This window comes from Poromitra crassiceps (genome assembly GCF_964638095.1).
Source record: "Poromitra crassiceps genome assembly, chromosome: 14".
Taxonomy (NCBI): domain Eukaryota; kingdom Metazoa; phylum Chordata; class Actinopteri; order Beryciformes; family Melamphaidae; genus Poromitra; species Poromitra crassiceps.
The window spans coordinates 22261379-22281501 of record NC_139633.1 but is presented as its reverse complement, the minus strand read 5'-3'; the positions used below and the strand labels follow the sequence as shown (position 1 = coordinate 22281501).

General features: G+C 43.9%; 1 protein-coding gene across 1 annotated transcript in view; it reads right to left on the bottom strand.

Moving 5' to 3' along the window:
- LOC310789333 (protocadherin-15-like) overlaps positions 1-20123 on the bottom strand; it is a gene marked incomplete at both ends in the record, with an annotated part of 198913 nt that overhangs the window by 103295 nt on the left and 75495 nt on the right. The window contains 5 exons of the mRNA XM_083650951.1: positions 3578-3771; positions 6042-6191; positions 8720-8854; positions 11357-11563; positions 20001-20113. Of these exons, the coding sequence (XP_083507077.1) occupies positions 3578-3771; positions 6042-6191; positions 8720-8854; positions 11357-11563; positions 20001-20113 (799 nt within the window). The remainder of the gene's footprint in view (positions 1-3577; positions 3772-6041; positions 6192-8719; positions 8855-11356; positions 11564-20000; positions 20114-20123) is intronic.

The window sequence follows — 20123 nt, the reverse complement described above, 5'->3', positions numbered from 1 at the left end:
AGTTTTCGACTGGTATTGCAAGGCCTACAGAGTAACTCTTAAGCCGGAGGCAGAACTTGCCATTTTTGGCTGTTCGGATTCCTCATTACTTTTTCCCATGGCTGTGCAGCAGTCCCTAACACAGGGGATGGTTGTTGCCAAAAGACTTGTTTTGAAAGACTGGAAGTCCCCCTCTCCACCCTCCTTTCAGCTGTGGCTGACAGACATGGTCTCAGTGGTGCGCATGGAGAAACTTAGGTCTCTGAGGACTAACTCGATTGGAAAGTTCTCAACCATCTGGGATCCGTTTTTGGATTAGGTGAGGTCAGACATGGGTAATTTGTATATTGTTGCACACATGTTTTACATAGGTTGAAAACACTATGTTGTAATGTTTTTTTGTTTTTTTTCCTGTGTCTCCTATTTTGTTTTGTTTTTGTTGTTTTTTTTGTTTTTGTTTTTTCTTTTCTTTTCTTCTCTTTTCTGTCTTAGTTTGAATTCGTTTACTTGCTTTCTTGTTTTTGTTTTGTTTTGTTTTTGTCTTTTGTTGTTGTTTTGTTTTGTTTTTAATCATTTAAAACAAAAATGTATCATAAACTGGATATGGGACTAAGTTTACGGGGTGGGAGAAAATGTTTCCTTTCAGATTGAACACTTGTAGTCGGACACTGTCACATTGTATGTAACTTGCTTGAAGATTATTTGTTTTGGGTTTTGTCCCGTCTGCAGTTATGCTGTTAAACTAATGTCTGCAAACGAAACAATAAAAAACTATATACTCAGATGGACAATAATTTACAGTATTGTTCTATTCACCTTGTGCAGCCCCGCCCACTTTTTCTCTCCCGTGTTAGACGCAATTGTATTTGTTCTTCCGGTTCAGCGCTAGTTGGCGGCCAATTTCAAAACAAAACCTAACTATGAATGAAGTTTGGCAACATTCAGAAGCTACACTGCGGCCAACTTCAGTTACATGTTCATAGCGTTACTGCTGCGAGGCGCCGATGGCTGTACCCGGTCGGCATTTAAGTTAGTTACAAAAGTACGTCGACAGTGTTTTCTCACTGCCAGTAGCCTACAGTAGGTTGACAGATACTAGTTAGCTAACAGCTAGTCCGACCGGTCACACAGCCAGCGCTCTCAGTCCTCGCTGCTCGTTAAATATTTCCAAATAGGCGTTATTCTGATAAACTGGTCTCATATTTGGAATGTTACGTTCTCATCCGAAAAAATATTAAAACAAGTTTGTTTTTTGTTTGAAAGCAGCATTTTGCCAAGTCTAAAAATGATTATGGTAGGCGTAATCTACTTCTGGGTCTAAAACGGAAAGACGATTACAAAATGACGTTATTATGTAAGGGATAATGTATAGTGAGGCGGTGATTACGGGGGAAATAATGACCGATAGGGTGAATGATTGCGCGTCGGGCTTAATGATTCACCTGAAGGTCATTATTTCCCAGTAATCACCGGCTCACTATACATTATCCCGCTTAGAACACGGCCTACAACTAAATCATTCAATAATCTGACAAAAATAATTATTCAAATAGATTTTTTAATAGCGTTTTCAACGACAAAGCGGTTTCATTCATAATTGGCACACAAGACACCACAGCTGCAACTGGTTGGCCTAATTAGTAGTGTCTGCTGCCAAAAGGCTCTTATCAACTGATTAATCCAGGTGTGGCAGAGCAGCGGTCGGTTGTCGAGAAATAATGACCGGTGAATCTTGTTGATTGACCAATCAGAATCGAGTATTCAAGAGAGCCGTGTTCTAAATATATATATACACTGTATATATATGACGTCCTTATATGGGCAAATAATAAGGTGAATACAAGGACCTTTCCAAATGCAACCTGCCTACTGTTCTGTAATACTTATTCCAAACACAACCCAAATAAATATCCCCAGAATGCTTTGTAATTTCAGCTGGCATCTGAAAGTCTGTGCTTTTGCAGAGTATTCCAACAAAGTTCTTTGCTTGATCAACACCAGATAAAGGGAAGATTGTATCAAACACCTCATACCACAAAAATAAGGGAAGAGAGAAAATAATGTCTGCAACGTTTGACTGAACAAGACCATCTGTTATTGGAATCACAACAGCTTGTCTCAAGGCTTCTCCATAATTCAGCCCAAAGAGGGCTTCCAACGCCATTCATAAGCTCATTAGTGAATCACGTTGAGTTGCCTCAGTGTATGAAATGAGCAATACAAATAAAGCTGCCTCGCCTTGCCAGCCACTATATGAACACACATTAAAAATACATAAAACATAAACGAGAAAAATCGCATTGCGGATGTATGGCTCCGCCAACAAGTCTACATCCATGTCTGTCCAGACTCATACAAGTCAGCAGTCTACATCCATGTCTGTCCAGACTCATACAAGTCAGCAGTCTTCATCCATGTCTGTCCAGACTCATACAAGTCAGCAGTCTACATCCATGTCTGTCCAGACTCATACAAGTCAGCAGTCTACATCCATGTCTGTCCAGACTCATACAAGTCAGCAGTCTACATCCATGTCTGTCCAGACTCATACAAGTCAGCAGTCTACATCCATGTCTGTCCAGACTCATACAAGTCAGCAGTCTACATCCATGTCTGTCCAGACTCATACAAGTCAGCAGTCTTCATCCATGTCTGTCCAGACTCATACAAGTCAGCAGTCTACATCCATGTCTGTCCAGACTCATACAAGTCAGCAGTCTTCATCCATGTCTGTCCAGACTCATACAAGTCAGCAGTCTTCATCCATGTCTGTCCAGACTCATACAAGTCAGCAGTCTACATCCATGTCTGTCCAGACTCATACAAGTCAGCAGTCTACATCCATGTCTGTCCAGACTCATACAAGTCAGCAGTCTACATCCATGTCTGTCCAGACTCATACAAGTCAGCAGTCTACATCCATGTCTGTCCACACTCATACAAGCACAAATACCTTGAACCCCACAGTGCAGTAGTGTGGCCATTCAGCCGTAAGGCACTTTAGGCAATGTTTGGGAGGACCTCAACAACACGGCTAATCATTTTCCACATGGAAAATGGTCCTACACCAAAACCACCCACATCCCCCAAACCACCCCCCCTAGCCAATTTTAACTAAGAATATTCCGTCAAGGCGTTCCTGAGATATCGCGTTAACGAGCATGAAAATGGTGTTCGTGAGGTCACAGTGACCTTGAACTTTGACCACCAAAATCAGTTCATTCTTGAGTCCAAGTGGACATGTGAACCCAATTTGAAGCAATTTGTCAAGGCATTCCTGAGATATTGCATTGAGAATCGCCGGGCGGAGGCATAATAAAACATGTTTTTTTTTAATATAAAAACAATAAACGATAAACAATGTACTAGTGATAGGATACAGTCAAATGGCACAATATTGACTATGTTTAAGGTCTGGTTTTATAATAAAGAATAACATGGGAGCATATCCACACTTTGAAAAGTAAACAACCAACAACTCACTCACCACATACATTAACAAATCTTTCATTGCTATTGCTGAAAATATCCAAAGGGAGCTGTTAATATGGAAAAAAGAGACGGAAAGAAGAAGCATAGCATAGACAGCAAGCCATACCTTTTCTGGACGCCTGGTGCGCTGTCAGAGGCCCTAATAGTCAGTGCGTAGGAACTCCCCACAGCGAGTCCGACACCTGGGGCCACAGTGATGCGTCCGGTGTGGTTACCGATAACGAAATCTCCCTTGTCACCGGTCAGTATCTCATAGGTCACCAGACCATTCACTCCCGCGTCATCATCTGTTGCTACCAACTGGGAGAGAAAGACAGACAGACAGACAGACAGACAGACAGACAGACAGACAGACAGACAGACAGACAGACACAGAGAGACAGAGACAGAGACAGACACAGAGAGAGAGAGAGAGAGAGAGAGAGAGAGAGAGAGTTTTGGTCAATAATGAGCAGACACAGACACTGGCGCTAATTCACAACATGTCTAAAAAAATGGACAACTGGCGGGAGCTGGACACAGCTATCATCAGCACAGCAGGCATACTGCAGCAGTCAAGCAGTAAATGTCTCCCAGCAGGGGGCAGCGACTGAATTCAATCAAGTCGCCCACCTGTGCCTTTAATGATAGGATAAACGATAGAATCCATTTTGGTGCCCTGCTATTTAACTCATGAATCCATCACCCTTGTTTCCATGCAGGAAGAAACGGTTGGCATTTAGCTGACCGCATACAAGCGGCACACTGCGCGCACACACACACACACACACACAGACACACACAGACACACACAGACACACACACACACACACACACACACACACACACACACACACACACACACACACACACACACACACACACACACACACAGATTGTTTCTAGAACTGCAATGTACAATTTCCTTTCTCCCTCTTAAATATTGATTCCAATCGAGTGACCTTTATAATCGTAAAGGTTTGGATTAAATTGATTTGTTTACAACAAATCCAGCTCTGGAATTCATACCATGCTACCTTTCATATGATTAGGATTAGAAAGCATGCGAACAATACAGTAAAAAGCAGCATTAGCAGATATCTATCAGATACTGTTTTTTGGAAACTCACATGAAGAAGAAAAAGAAAAAGAAAAATGCATGCTGTTATGAAGCCAATGAGTTTGTATTAGTTATCAGCACGAGAGCTCGTAGTGTAGCTGGCTCCGTAGCTTCAAGGCCTTGCAACGTTAATCCAAGCTAGACCTCCTTCTCCGTGCTCCTGACACTGGAGAGAAAGCTGTAGCAGATAGTGTAGCAGAGTGTCCTCGGGGTTCTCATAAACAGCTTATAATAAAAAGCGGCTAAGCGGTCATGCCAGACACTTTGTGACCCCTGCTCTTATTTCAGGGAGGGTTTTTAACACAGATTAAACTCCACCTTTTCACTGTCGGACTTTTTTGTTGTGCTAAGCGGAGTGATCGACTGAGAGGTACTGTATAAGCTCATGCTCTGCCTACCAAATAAGAGACAATACAATGATGAAAGCCCCCCCACAATACTATAGAGTCTGGAGGCAAGTGTCCCTGATGGTGTGTTTATGTACTTGCGCCTGGGGTCAGCACGCGTATGTATTATGTATGTGTTTAACGGCTGTCTAAACATAAACAAATACCATGACCTGCAAATCCCATGCACTAATCAAATCAAATAAACAAACTCCATAATCCACGAAAGTAAACTGCAGAAATCCAGCATATAAAAAATAAAAAAAAATAAAAATCTATATTTCCCCCCCGATTTTTATCCCATTTTTATACCCCATTAGTGCTCATTTTAATTTGTTTATCCTGGTCGCTGCTCCACCCTCTGCCGATCTGGGGAGAGCGAAATTGACTCCATGCTTCCTCCGAGACATGGGCAGTAGCCAGCCGCTTCTTTTCACCTCACATGGGAAGCTTCACCGGTAGGACATAGCACATGGGAGGATCACGCTATTCCAACGAGTTCCCCTCCCTCCGAACAGGCGCCCCGAACGACCAGAGGAGGCACCACTTCAGGATACTGCATGTTTTGGTGAGGGGTTCCTATATGAAGGAAACCCCCAGGGGGCACGGGGAGAACATGCAAAGTCCAGACAGAAAGGCCCTTTTGACGACCCCACCTGGGCAGTGGGCAAAAGAAAAATCCTTCTGATGCAATGTGAGGATTTACAGTCAAATCCGTCTCAAGGTGGGGGGGACTGATCAATGGTCAGAGACGGTGGTCTCCAAGTCAATTAACCACAGTCACGATATCAGCTGATCTATTGCGAAAAACGCCGGTGACTGACGACGGAGAGGAAAATCTTCTCCGAGTTGTTTGCCACGACTGCAGATCACAAAGAAGGGGATTATTGTTCCAAAGGTTTGTCTGACTGTCAACACAATGTGGCAGACTGCTGTGTTTATTGATAGGGTGTGTGTGTGCCAGCGAGAGGACAGGAAAGGAAACTGTGACAGGGACAAAGAGGAAGGTGTAAAGCAGACAGCATGAGCGAGAGATTGAAAGGGAGAGAGGAGAAAGGAGAGGGAACGATTGCTCGATTGATTACCTGTAAGACGGTTTCTCCTTGCAGCAGGTTGGTGAAGACCTCAACGCTGTAGGAGACCTGGCCAAAGCGGGGCGTATTGTCGTTGGCATCGATGACCAGGATGTTCACGGTCACCGGGCTGCTTTGCTGGACCCCGTCTGCCGCCACCATCTGACACACACAGGAACAACATCATGCATGACTATATTACACAGACCCTTTTCACAGCAACCGTTTTCAGGTGGTAAAGCGGGAAGTAAAGCAGGTGTAACCAATACCATTAATGATGGTTCCCTTCCATTTAGGTGTTCCAGTGCCAGGGCCCTCATTCATGTTATTGGTTACACCTGCTTCACCTCCTGCTTTACCTACCTCAAAACTGGTTGCTGTTAAAGGCCCCGTAGAAGCTCAAGTGAACCGCTGTCAAGAAAATGTCTTTTGTGAATTGAATCCCAGTGATCTTTAGATATATTTCAGCTTATATGTTTGAGGTAATGGCCTCAGTTTTATATAGGAAGTGTCAAAATGCAACAGGTTATTATTATTACCACTTCCATTTCCTGGCGAGAGCCGGCAAGTTACTCCAACGTTTATATTCTTTGCATCTACAACTCGCTTAAATATGAAAAAGCCTTTAAAGAGAACAGAGGAGGAAGCTTGTAGAGGAAACTGTATGATGACAGCTTATCTCAGGGACTTGGCAAGAGAAAGAAAATGGACTGAATAGAACAACAAATGAAGTGTAGGAAAGAGGAAAAGTAACAGCAGCAGTGAGAAATATATGTAAATAAACTGCCATTCCCCCGAAATTTGCCTTTAACGCTAAAATGAAATGTCTTTCTGTTTAACATCAGGACGCCTCCTCGAGTAGCGGGAGGCTTTCTTGGTCGCATTGAGGCCAATGCACTTAAATACAACTGCACTTCCTCAACGCCGTGTTAAAATGCCCATCTTTACAGCGTAAATAAACATGTTTAGAACGCTCTCAGAACGGTTTGTTTATTTGCCAATTAATATTTGTCTGATGTTCCATGTCTACTCTACACACAGTGGTAGCTTGAAAAACCACACATTAATTATTAAAAAAATAAATAAAACATACATGCATATGCACCTACAGAATAAGACGCAGTCGTACACGCACACACACACACACACACACACACACACACACACACACACACACACACACACGCACGCACGCTTTATACATTTTTGATGCCGGGAATTTGTGATGACCAAAGCAGCACTACTCCAAACAGACCGGCCTAACCAAACCCAGCAATAGACCAAATCACCGTGACATCACCATGTAAACAAATTTACTTCCGGGTACCACTTGGGGAAGGCGGCAGGTTTAAATGTGCGTGTTGTCAAATAAATGCTGTCAAACCCTCTCGTTGTTTTCGGCCGACTACTTTCAATTTAAATGGTTAAACGGTTGGTAAACATGCTTGTCCGACGTATCTAGCCTTTCTTCTGTGTTTGTTTTATGTAGTGTTAGCTAGCTAATAACGTTTGTTTGACTGTCAAACTCGCTGTTTTTTTACATTACAGACAGAGTAACCTCGCGTCACCAGGCTCTTCTCGGCGAGAAAGAGCCTGGTACAGACAGAGCTACTGACGCCACGTCAATTTAATTTAGCTTCAAGTCTACTCTAGTCTGGTCCAACAGGTAAATTAGCTAGTCTGGTCTCCACTAACGTTAGTGAAAGTGTTGTTATGAATGATATTAAACAACAACACAACACGGACGAACCATTTTTGTCTTCTTTGTCTGTTTTTGTCTTCAACACGTCAGTTTGTGCCGTCCACCGCCATTATAATGTGTGGACCTCAGGGGTACCCGGAAGTAAATGTAAACATCCCGCTGATTTGGTCTATACATTAGAAACAGACCGGCCTAACCAAACCCAGCAATACATTAGAAACTAAAGAAACCCAGTTGATCCCTGTTCAGAAGCTCTCTGCACTTGCTGAGTCTCCGGGGGAACATTCCCACAGTGGCCATTGGAAGCTGAGCGTTGGCCTGTTGATGCTTTCTGATCCTGAAGAATCCCTCTGCTCTGCTGGGAAGGAGCTATACACTGTATTCCTAGATCCTCCATACTGCCGAGCAGCGCAGGAGGAGTGAGTTACTCACTGCAGTAAACCAGGCCTTTCATGTCAGTTTAACGAGAGTAAAAACAGAAATTAAAATAAACCCTTAACTTGCAGAATAATAGTCAGGTGTATTTCTTTTAAAAACATTACGCTGATCAAAAGAAAAAAGAATCCAAACGGAAGATGAAACTAGCCTGGGAGTTGGGTGAGTCAGTACGAGGCTGCTCTTCACAGGTGAGAGAGTTACTGTAGAAAACAATGTAAATGGATTCAGTCGACTGTAGGTTATCTTATTGGGATGGCAAATTCAGATGAGGTATGAATTGGAGATCAGTTTTGCATGGCATCGCTTTGTTTGAACTGAACAGTCAATAACAGCTGATACTTGAGCTGCCATGTTGGTAAGTGGCCACTGGTAAAGGTCATATTGCTCTAGAAGTGTCAGGTCAGATTTGTTTCTGGACGTGCGTCTTGGTAGAGATTCACCTGTGAGGTCTATGAATAGACACGGGGTAACGGGGATGTGGGTCACAGCAGGGGGTGGAGCGCTGTATCTTGTGGGTAGCTGCTGTTCAGTGGTTCTGTCCCGGGCCTACCTGGAACGTGTAGGTCGCCTTCGTCTCCCGGTCCACGGGCTGGACCAGCCTCAGGTAGCGGATGATCCCGGTCGGCGTCACGCCGAAGATGGCGGCGTATTCATCCAGAGTAATGTCCACCATGGGGTCTTTTGTCTTCCGAGAGAAAGATATTCAAAAAGAAGCATGTTAGCACAGTGACGTGGCCGTTCCATTTATTTATTTATTTATCGCCCCCCCCCCAAGGCCGCAGCTGTGGGGCTTAGAAAAATGATCAACATTTTGATCTGGCAAAGAGTGGAAACATGAAATCATCTGGCAGCTCCCTCATCTGTCAGAAACCAATGTCTGTTTACTTTACATGCCCCAATAAAGCTGGGAGGAAAGAACATACCTTCTGCAAAAAGAAGGTAGACCCATTATCCACTCTGTTCATTTTCTTAGAAGAATATTGATGACATGAAGCAGCTTGTAACGGATATGAATATTGATGACATGAAGCAGCTTGTAACGGATATGAATATTAATCACATGAAGCAGCTTGTAACGGATATGAATATTGATGACATGAAGCAGCTTGTAACGGATATGAATATTAATCACATGAAGCTGCTTGTAATGGATATGAATATTGATGACATGAAGCAGCTTGTAACGGATATGAATATTGATGACATGAAGCAGCTTGTAACGGATATGAATATTGATCACATGAAGCAGCTTGTAACGGATATGAATATTGATCACATGAAGCAGCTTGTAACGGATATGAATATTGATGACATTAAGCAGCTTGTAACGGATATGAATATTGATCACATGAAGCAGCTTGTAACGGATATGAATATTGATGACATTAAGCAGCTTGTAACGGATATTAATATTAATCACATGAAGCAGCTTGTAATGGATATGAATATTAATCACATGAAGCAGCTTGTAACGGATATGAATATTAATCACATGAAGCAGCTTGTAACGGATATGAATATTGATCACATGAAGCAGCTTGTAACGGTTATGAATATTGATCACATGAAGCAGCTTGTAATGGATATGAATATTGATGACATTAAGCAGCTTGTAACGGATATGAATATTGATGACATTAAGCAGCTTGTAACGGATATGAATATTGATCACATGAAGCAGCTTGTAACGGATATGAATATTGATCACATGTAGCAGCTTGTAACAGATATGGGTGTTACAGATTTTGTTTAGGATGACCACTTTTCAGGATTTGGAGCTTCACATCACTGCTATGGTTAGACTGTTTCCAAACAAACAAATGGTGCATTATGGTCCATTCTGGTGCATTGCTGAGAGTGAGTTTGAGTTATGTCTGTCTATGAGTCTTCTCAGACTGTTTGGTAAACACCAGGATTGGGTGGCTTATTGATTTTGTTATCTGTGTTCTCTCGCTCCACTTTGATGTGTTAATCTTCAAAGAGGGAGAACGATGCACTAAGGGAGAAAGCAAAAGTATCCAAGTGAAGAGGGATCATTGTGAGGACTTCTGAAGACATGACAAGGTCAAACTTTCACCATCCAAACTTTTCATCCTCGTAAAACACAACGAGGAAGTTCAGAAATACGGACAATTTGGGTGAGAGCTGGTTGTTTATTAGTTTTGCCTGAATGTGTGAATGTGTTTTCATCCACGTCAAATGGAGCCCAAAATGTCAGATAACCCACTCGTGTCAGGAATTTAGTGTTGTCCTGGGATGATCATACATGCGCACGCGCACGCACACGCACACGCACACGCACACACACTTGATGTTGTGTGGCTGTTTGTCAGTTGTGTCAAACAATTGTCAAAATGCCGTCCTTCATCCACACACACACACACACACACACACACACACACACACACACACACACACACACACAATGTGTACACACACACACAATGTGTACACACACACACACACACATACACAAATCAAGAATGAAGCAATATATATATCCTTTTGCGGCGAAAAACAGTTTGTATTGAGCGAAAACAGCACTGCATTGGTTTTGACTACAGCAGAAAGCACAGCAGAGACATCCATCTGCATATAAAGCAAGGAGAACACAACACAGCAAAACACTCCAAACACACGCTCCCCCTATAGGCCACGCAAGTCAACACACGCTCCCTATAGGCCACGCAAGTCAACGTGTCAGCTGCATTATTCTATGCACATCCATCATTACTGGACACCTGCTTGGTGTTTTTATTCAATGGAATATGGAACATGTAACTACTTTTTATTGTTGATATCACACTGGAAGGCTACAGTAACTGCAGAGATTGTTTTCTCCAAATGACAGTTACAAAGTTGCTAATTGTATGTTGAGGAGCTCTCCAGCAGTGATGCATGCACTTGCACAAATTTCTTCTCAGAGCAGCCAAAAGAAGCCCTTTTACCTACAGGTGTATCACCAGGAGCCACCTACAACAGGGACACAAACAGCTATTTGTCAACACAAACAGGAGGAAATACATGTTTTGTGGGGATATGTAATCAGTGGACTGTGCGTGTGTGTGTGTGTGTGTGTGTGTGTGTGTGTGTGTGTGTGTGTATGTATGCACATGTATACGCATGGGTGGAGACGTGTAAACTGTAGGCAACAGTGCACACAGGAAAACAACGGCTCTCCGTCTACCTCTTCAATGTCGTTATCCAGAGCCATGATTTCCAGGGGGACAGTGAGGTTGGTACTGACGGAGATGGTGGTGCCCACTGGGGACGCCTCGCTGACATAACCCTGATAGGTAGCAGACACAAAGTACGGCGCGTTGTTGTTCTCATCCAGGATCTCTATAATGAGGTCGGCATAGGCTGGGAGGGGGTGACCATTATCCTGTTCAGCCTGGAGAGTGGGAGAGAGAGCGAGGGAGAGAGAACACACACACACACACACACACACACACAGAGAGACAGAGACAGAGAGGGAGAGAACACACACACAGAGACAGAGAGGGAGAGAGAGAGAACACACACACACACACACACACACACACACACACACACACACAGAGACAGAGAGGGAGAGAACACACACACAGAGACAGAGAGGGAGAGAGCGAGAACACACACACACACAGAGACAGAGAGGGAGAGAAAGAATTTGAGACATACACACAGAGAGAGAGAGAGAGAGAGAGAGAGAGAGAGAGAGAGAGAGAGAGAGAGAGAGAGAGAGAGAGAGGTTAGAATTGTAGAAACACTAGTAATAGTGTAGTATTTTTGCTTTACTTGTTTCACATTGTTGGCTGGGATGTTATGTTTTTTGCCCCATTTGTCTGTTTGTCAGCAGGATATCTCCAAAGGTTATGAACGGATTTGCAGGAAACTTGGCAGAAAAGCAGGTCATGGGCCAACTTACAGTAGAAGACCAGATTTATCAAATGTACTTCAGAATCAGAATAAGAATAACTTTATTGATCCCCGAGGAGAAATTGAGTCATGCTCCAGTTGCTTCAAACTCAGATAGGGAAGAATATAAACATAGGGATATTATACGATGCATAGGAATAGACCATAAAAAGAAAACAATAAAATAGAATAGACGTTAGGTAGCCTACAGAATATGCAGTAAAGTGTCACAAATGTGTGCCTTCTCCTACAAGTTTATTTGATCAAATGTTAAAAGTTGATTGATTAAAAGTTTGTTCAAGTTCAGTCAACTTTTGTAAGGTGTAGTAGTAAGTGTAACCCACCCTGCTGGAAATGGTTCCTGTTCTCTTTCTAATAATGAGACAGGGTGATAGGAGCGACACCTGTGGCTGGGAGCTACAGCACATCAACTCAAAGCGTTGAAGTCCCATCTCCACAGTCCCACAGTTCCGCTGGGGTGCACCAGGCACAGGCACATCACGGCACCATTTCTCACAGTGTCATTTCAATTACAAAAGAGCTGCATTGACTCAATTTAATCAGAGGTCCACTTAGGATTAGACTCCAGTAATTGGCAAGGCGCTTAACGCAAATACCATCATCTGTGAGGAATAGATAGTAATTAGTGACTCTCGCTACTCCGTCAAATGAGCCACCGACAGTTGAAGAAGGCTCATCGGAAATATTACCAGCTAAATCAATGCCAGGGTTGAGCAAAAAACTGTGTTCAATTACCTAACACGTGAGTGTGTCAGCACTCAATTGCAGTTTCGTTTCTCTGTCTCTCCCGCTATGGTTGATCGTGATTCGTGAGAGTGCAAACTCAGCTAAGCTTCACAAAATTTTCGGTGTCTCTGTAATAGTGACTCTCTATTCTTCCTGATGAGGGATGCTGAGCTCTGACATGAATGATTGGGAACTTGATATGGTTAAATCCAAATGGACCACACTTCAGTACATTAACAGTCTATATACTGCACCATCCAGCCATGACATTAAATATTATGTTACGTTCATACAGCAGTAAAAGGCATTATCTGAACGTCATCTTCAATGTCCACGCGAGACGGCAATGTGGGATGAATATTGAAGGCGATTCTGCTGCATCAGAGGACAGAAGAAAACCAACTGTATTCCCGTCTAAAACACACAAATCCCCCCTGATAGTGAGCTGTTCACTCGCTCGGATACAACTATATTGCGGAGTCAGTGAAACGTACGTTTTTCCCGTGCATTTTCCAGCACGGCCGGTGGCTGAACGGCTGCGTGAGTGACAGGACGCATTACCACATATCAATATGCATTATTGTTCTCTCCGCTAGTCAAACTCAGAGCAAAGAACCTGCGCGCCTCCGAAGAAGAAGAAGAAGAAGAACAAGCTGCACTTCAACCTGACTTGCATCTACATCGGCCCGGTGAGACCCAGGCAAATCAATGGAGCTGTAATATTTCTCTTCTTAAACACATTATAATGTGCGCGATGTCACCATGGCCTCCCACACTTCACACAGCTTCAGAAACATTAAATGGCTTTGAAGATACAGATGGAGAAGTGGGAGTGAGGTGAGACATCAGTTTTAGGCCATGACCTGGAACTCATTCTGCACACTCACTTAATTTCTCTGGGCTTGTGTTGCAGGGTGAACGATAGAGTTCCATGGCTGTGCTGTACTAGTAAAGTGTTGGGGGCACATAGGACTCTGTACATTGTTGTTTATGGTCTTCTGCACATCCCCTACGATTTGCAGGAGCCTGTATATGATGCAGTGCTCCAGCGTCGGCACAGCCAGTCAAGATTCACGCCCGCTTTTATCGCCACCATCATGGGTGTCAGACGACAGTATGTTTCCCAAGCCTCCCCCACCTCTGTCCCCTATCTGAGTGACGATAAAGAACACCCACACAGCACCGGCCTACAGGTCTCCCCCAAGATCCCATCTGCTCACAGACACCTGAGGGAGAAGTGCTCTCATTGACAGACCGTGTGTGTGTGTGTGTGTGTGTGTGTCTGTGTGTGTGTGTGTGTGTTATCCTAGTGAGAACCAATTTGTGTTGTATACCCGGGAAGTGAGGACATTTGAGGAAAGCTTCCAGTTTGAAACAAATTGAAAGATGTCAGCGAAGAAGAAGCAGAGAGATCTGCTGTCATTCTGGGCAGTGAAGGGTCAACCACCCCCTGCCAAACTTGCCACGTCAGAGGAAACAGTGGAGGAGGCTGTGGATCTGACTTTTCTTCTTACAATTATTTTCATTTCTACTTGTGCTGGTCAATTATGAACACACTATATATTAAATCGCAGGAAACTGGTTTTTAAGTTGCACAAATAATTGGGTAGAGAGGAGCTGCCTGAATAATGACAGAATAAGACTGAATAATGACATCTGACAGTCTAATCCTAATGTAGATTGGACTCTGTGTATTCTATTCATTTTAGCAATTGATCATATTTCTTGCATGTTCACTATTCAGAGTAAGACAGACAGAGAGAGAGAGCACGAGGAGGCTGACAGTGCAGGGAGAGCAGTTGGCATGGGGGTGAAGACTGAATAATTACATGACAACAGTAATCCTAATGTTAATTTAAATTGAGATATCCCTCTAAATCTACCCTAAAAAATGGCAAAAAAAATGTTTGCGTCCCTTCATCGGAGTCTCACTCCTAACTTTGGCTGAAACTTGGCAGCCCTGCTTAAATTCCATGCTGGGTAATGCTCCCAGAATCTGGTTTAGCAAAAGCCTGTATGTTAGCTCGCGATGCTAACGTCATTGGAACTGCTAATAACATTAGCATCGCGAGCTAACTAGCGTTAGCGCGCTACTTATCAAACCAGGCTTCTTCCTTTTTTAGCACAGTAGCCAACTAGTAGGCAGCCAGATCACTTGTCTGCTGCAGTTGAAAGTGGCTGTATCTTCCACATACAAACCATAGTCTGACACATTTAATCCCATTTGCATGACTCTTGTCATGGCTTTGGCCAGCTAGCTAGCTGGTCACATTATGACCACTGACCAGAGAGCCAACGCTACTGTAGCTCTGATGACTGGATGCCGCGGCAGTCCGCTGCCCGCCTGCCTGAGTCTGGTTCTCATTGGTCAGGGCTGATGTCAATCATTGCAGGGAGGCATTCCTACAAGGCCTGCATGCCTCCACTGCTGCGCAATCTTATCTGTTTAGCCAATCATAGGTTAGCATGAAAGATACTGAAGCACATACACACACATGACACACGGCATAAGACCCTGCCCATGGACCGTGCCCCTGAGGAGCAGGGGGCGGGGCAGTCCTCCGTCCTCCAGAGACTACCCTTTCCTTCCCTGGCCTGCTGCAGGTGTCACCATTAAAGCATTTTCAATAATGGAATTAGTTCAAAGCGGAGAGAAAATATATTTTGGTTTATTTATTAAAAATATATAAACTCTCCCATTTCTTCTCAAAAAAGAAGGGAGGGGGCTCCTCCCTTGCCTCACTAGAAAAACCTCCTGTGGTGTGCGCATACATGCATCATGTCATGTGTGTGTGTGTGTGTGTGTGTGTGTGTGTGTGTGTGTGCGTGCATGCGTGTGTGCGTGTGTGTGGGTGAGCGCGCGTGTGTGCATATAGTACATGCATGTGTGTGTGTGTGTGTGTGTGCATGCATGTGTGTGTGTATGTGTGTGCGTGTGTGTGTGTGTGTGTGTGTGTGTGCATACATGTGTGTGCACGTGCATGCATGCGTGTCTGTGTATGTGTGTGTGTGTGTGTGTGTGTGTGTGTGTGCATGCATGTGTGTGCACGTGCATGCATGCGTGTGTGTGTGTGTGTGTGTGTGTGTGTGTGTGTGAGAGAGAGAGAGAGTGGGGGGGGGAGTGTAGGATGAGAGTGTTCCCTGGTGAGTTATCTCTTTAGCGGCGTCCCTGTGTCTGTGTGGCAGTGGTAAATGACCTGTGTGCCACTGCTCCAACACACCGGCCTGCAGGAGAGGCTCTGCGACCAAAAGTCACTGTTTATCACTCACTCTTCATTCTCCCACCGCGACGCCATCTCCGCCTCATCCATCTGCTCTCCCATCTTCTCATGTCTGTTTCTTTCTGACCAGTCCATCTCCCTCCATCTTCATCTGCCTTTGTCAACTGTTCTAGGTCTTCATCTCATCCCGAGACACGTCTGGTGGATATTATTCCATCAGGATCAATGATGGCATTGAAAGCACAACAAATGGGTTTTGTGAACTCTGCTGGAAGTCGCCACATAGTTCTCACTCCAGCATTATAGCGTGCTGATTCTATCTCTCCGAGTAAGACCTCAATTCATTCCACTATAGCATTCGGTATGTTCACCACATCCTATGCCGTATCAGAGCAGTCTCAAGATACCAAAGTTTAATTCTCACTTCCCTGCCCCACTGCGTCCAGAGAGCAATGGTTGCTCCATCTCTCTATGACTCAGTTAGATAAGGCTCCTATCTTCCGCTGCACTCCTGCTCCCTCTCTCACCGATCTCCCTCCCTCGAGCTGCACGCAATGCTCCTGGAGGCGGCATGAAAATGCTCCTCACACGTGCTCAATCTATCATTGCCTTCCTCTGGTGGAGATCAGTCTTGGCTCTCATCTCTCTGCTCCCCAGCTCTCTTGGTAAACAGCCGGGCTCCGCGGCGCCCAGGGGTGTGTACTGTAGGGTGGAGGGGAAGTTCCTCTGCACTGCCGCTCTGCGCCATCAGTGAGGTAATCCCTGACTCCACTCTAAATTAGGATTCATGAGAGTGTAGCTAGCCCTATCTTCCCGTCAAGCCCATAAATCATAACATCTTTTTCCAGCCCATTCTCCAAAGCAGCTGAAGATACGGTTAAGGGCCTTTATGAACGAGGTTATCTTGGCGACGCGGCTAAAGGTGCATGCTAAATGTATCTGGATGTGTGTTGATCTTGATGTCGTACGAGTGCAGAAAATAATGTGAAGGAGAGAATCCAGGTGTTTCCAACCTGGCTTTGTTCATCTCAATGGAGATGAAGATTCCAAGAAGAGGATAGGTAACAATAAGAGTGGCATAGTTTACCTATATAATGGACTGAACCCTGCTAATCGATACATGTCATGATCACTGATATGTAAGCTATTTAAATAGATATATCTGCACATTATTATTTACGCATGCTTTTTTTCTTTTTTTTTCCTTTTGATCCCTGGGACCCGCCCAGAGATTAAGATGTACTACAGGTACCGTACAGTTTGTAAGTGAGGGTAAAGTTAAGATGTACTAGTTACCGTACAGTTTGTAAGTGAGGGTAAAGTTAAGATGTACTAGTTACCGTACAGTTTGTAAGTGAGGGTAAAGTTAAGATGTAATAGTTACCGTACAGTTTGTAAGTGAGGGTAAAGTTAAGATGTACTAGTTACCGTACAGTTTGTAAGTGAGGGTAAAGTTAAGATGTGTTGGGCCAGACATATTGAAGGGACATTGATATTGAATGAGTATTGATATTGAATTAACATTGATATTGAATTAACAGTGATATGGAATGAAAGACATGTTGAACGAACACTGACATTGAATGAAAGACATGTTGTTTGAATACTGGCTGGTATGTGGAGACAGTGGGAGCACACAACCCCCACATACCTGGCCATTTGGGCCAATTTGAATACCACACCCGTGATAAAAACCACAGGGGAGCGAGCCGATTCCTTTGTCCCACAGCAGCGAGATAAGGGGAACCAATCGGTGTGCCTAAACCACAGCAAAGACACGCCCTGCACCCCAAAACATATACAGGTTTGAAGCCTGAAAACTTTAGTTCTAAGTGACTAATCGTCGCGACAGGACGTGCGTTTGTATCTCGAGACAAACCGCCCTTCCCCCCTGCCCGAACCCGAGCAGCCAAGGCCGCAACCAGGCCTGACGACCTCCACATCAGGGCTAAGCTAGCTTTGATATCCTGAAACCGACCCGCATCGCCTAAGACCAGGCGAGTGCCCTCAACCCGAAGAAGCGAGCTGTGAGATTCCCCCTTTCCTCCACTGAGACGACAGCAGATGCAAGAACCCAGCGTGGCCAGCTGAGACCGACTGCCTATTCTCAAACCCCCGCTCCTTCCTCCGCTTCTTCCTCTTCGGGACAGCGGACGCCCGCTACACGAGCACCCCTCCTCCCCGCTGGAGGAACCTTGCGAGTCCGACCGTAACAGACCACTGCCTCCGCGTTTGCAGAGCGGAGCGAACAAGCCAAGTAAGACTGAATTGATCACTCAAGTCCGGGCTTAGAATTGTTTAGAGTTAGATGATATATATATCTATAGATATACATGATTGACTGATATGATACTGTAAATTAATCTGTGACTGTTTATGTCTGACTGTGACTGTGTTTTATACATGCATTACTGAATCCGAGTGTTTAGACGCTAGCCATTTACTTCTTCACCGATCCACGGAGTGGATCTAGTATAGCCAAACGAGCCGAGAGGAACTTGTTTCGCCAATTCAAAGTCGATTAACTAATCGTGGCGAAGTAAGAGCCTCGCGGCCCTGTTTTCATCTAGACGGTGCTATTTCTCCCTCACGGGCACGTGCGTAAGCGCGTGAACGGACCCTTCCTCTATAAATACTCACACACATAGCTACTAGTCGGCTAACCGCCATTTTGTGCCGAGAACACACTCCCTTAGTCTCCATTTTGGGCCGATCGCCATTTTGGCCCGAAAGCACACTCCCTTATCCTCCATTTTGTGTCTAGTCGGTCCTTCCGGGTCGGCCATTTTGAGGAGAGACCACTCACCCACACACACACACACACACACACACACACACACTCTGCCTCCCTCTAGTGTTCATCCGGTGCTTTACACTTTCGATGCAGATAAATATCCCTACCTCACATTTATCGACCATGCATTGAAATGTTTAGAATATAACTCAGTTATAACTTGAATTCATTGACTGTATTGCCAATCCCTCTCTTTTATTTTATATATAATAAATATTGTCAACTTTTATTAGAATTCAACTGTTTCAGAGTGATTTTGTGGAATTGTGGTGAACTATTGTCTAAGGTGTAAGAACTCTCCCATTTCAGATTAGACTAAAGGTGATTCAGATTAGGTCCGGCGATTAAGCCGGTGGTGCCCCTAGGTTAATCCTTATCAAGGATTACATATTTGATTTTAATAATTTTATGAAATATGAATAATTTTCGGATTATTAATATTTTATTTTACCTAACTAAATTCACCCAAATAACGAGCACAACAGATGTACTAGTTACCGTACAGTTTGTAAGTGAGGGTTAAGTTAAATAAGATGTACTAGTTACCGTACAGTTTGTAAGTGAGGGTAAAGTTAAGATGTACTAGTTACCGTACAGTTTGTAAGTGAGGGTAAAGTTAAGATGTACTAGTTACTGTACAGTTTGTAAGTGAGGGTAAAGTTAAGATGTACTAGTTACCGTACAGTTTGTAAGTGAGGGTAAAGTTAAGATGTACTAGTTACCGTACAGTTTGTAAGTGAGGGTAAAGTTAAGATGTAGTAGTTACCGTACAGTTTGTAAGTGTGGGTAAAGTTAAGATGTACTACAGGTACCGTACAGTTTGTAAGTGAGGGTAAAGTTAAGATGTACTAGTTACCGTACAGTTTGTAAGTGAGGGTAAAGTTAAGATGTACTAGTTACCGTACAGTTTGTAAGTGAGGGTAAAGTTAAGATGTACTAGTTACCGTACAGTTTGTAAGTGAGGGTAAAGTTAAGATGTACTAGTTACCGTACAGTTTGTAAGTGAGGGTAAAGTTAAGATGTACTAGTTACCGTACAGTTTGTAAGTGAGGGTAAAGTTAAGATGTACTAGTTACCGTACAGTTTGTAAGTGAGGGTAAAGTTAAGATGTACTAGTTACCGTACAGTTTGTAAGTGAGGGTAAAGTTAAATGAGGTCACACTACTTACTTTGATGACTAGTGTGAACTTGTGAGCGACGTCTCTGCTGACAGGCTTCAGAACACGCAGTTCTGCAGTGGTTCTGTTCAGGTGGAAATACTCTCTGTATGCGGCTGGGTGACCTGCGGCAAA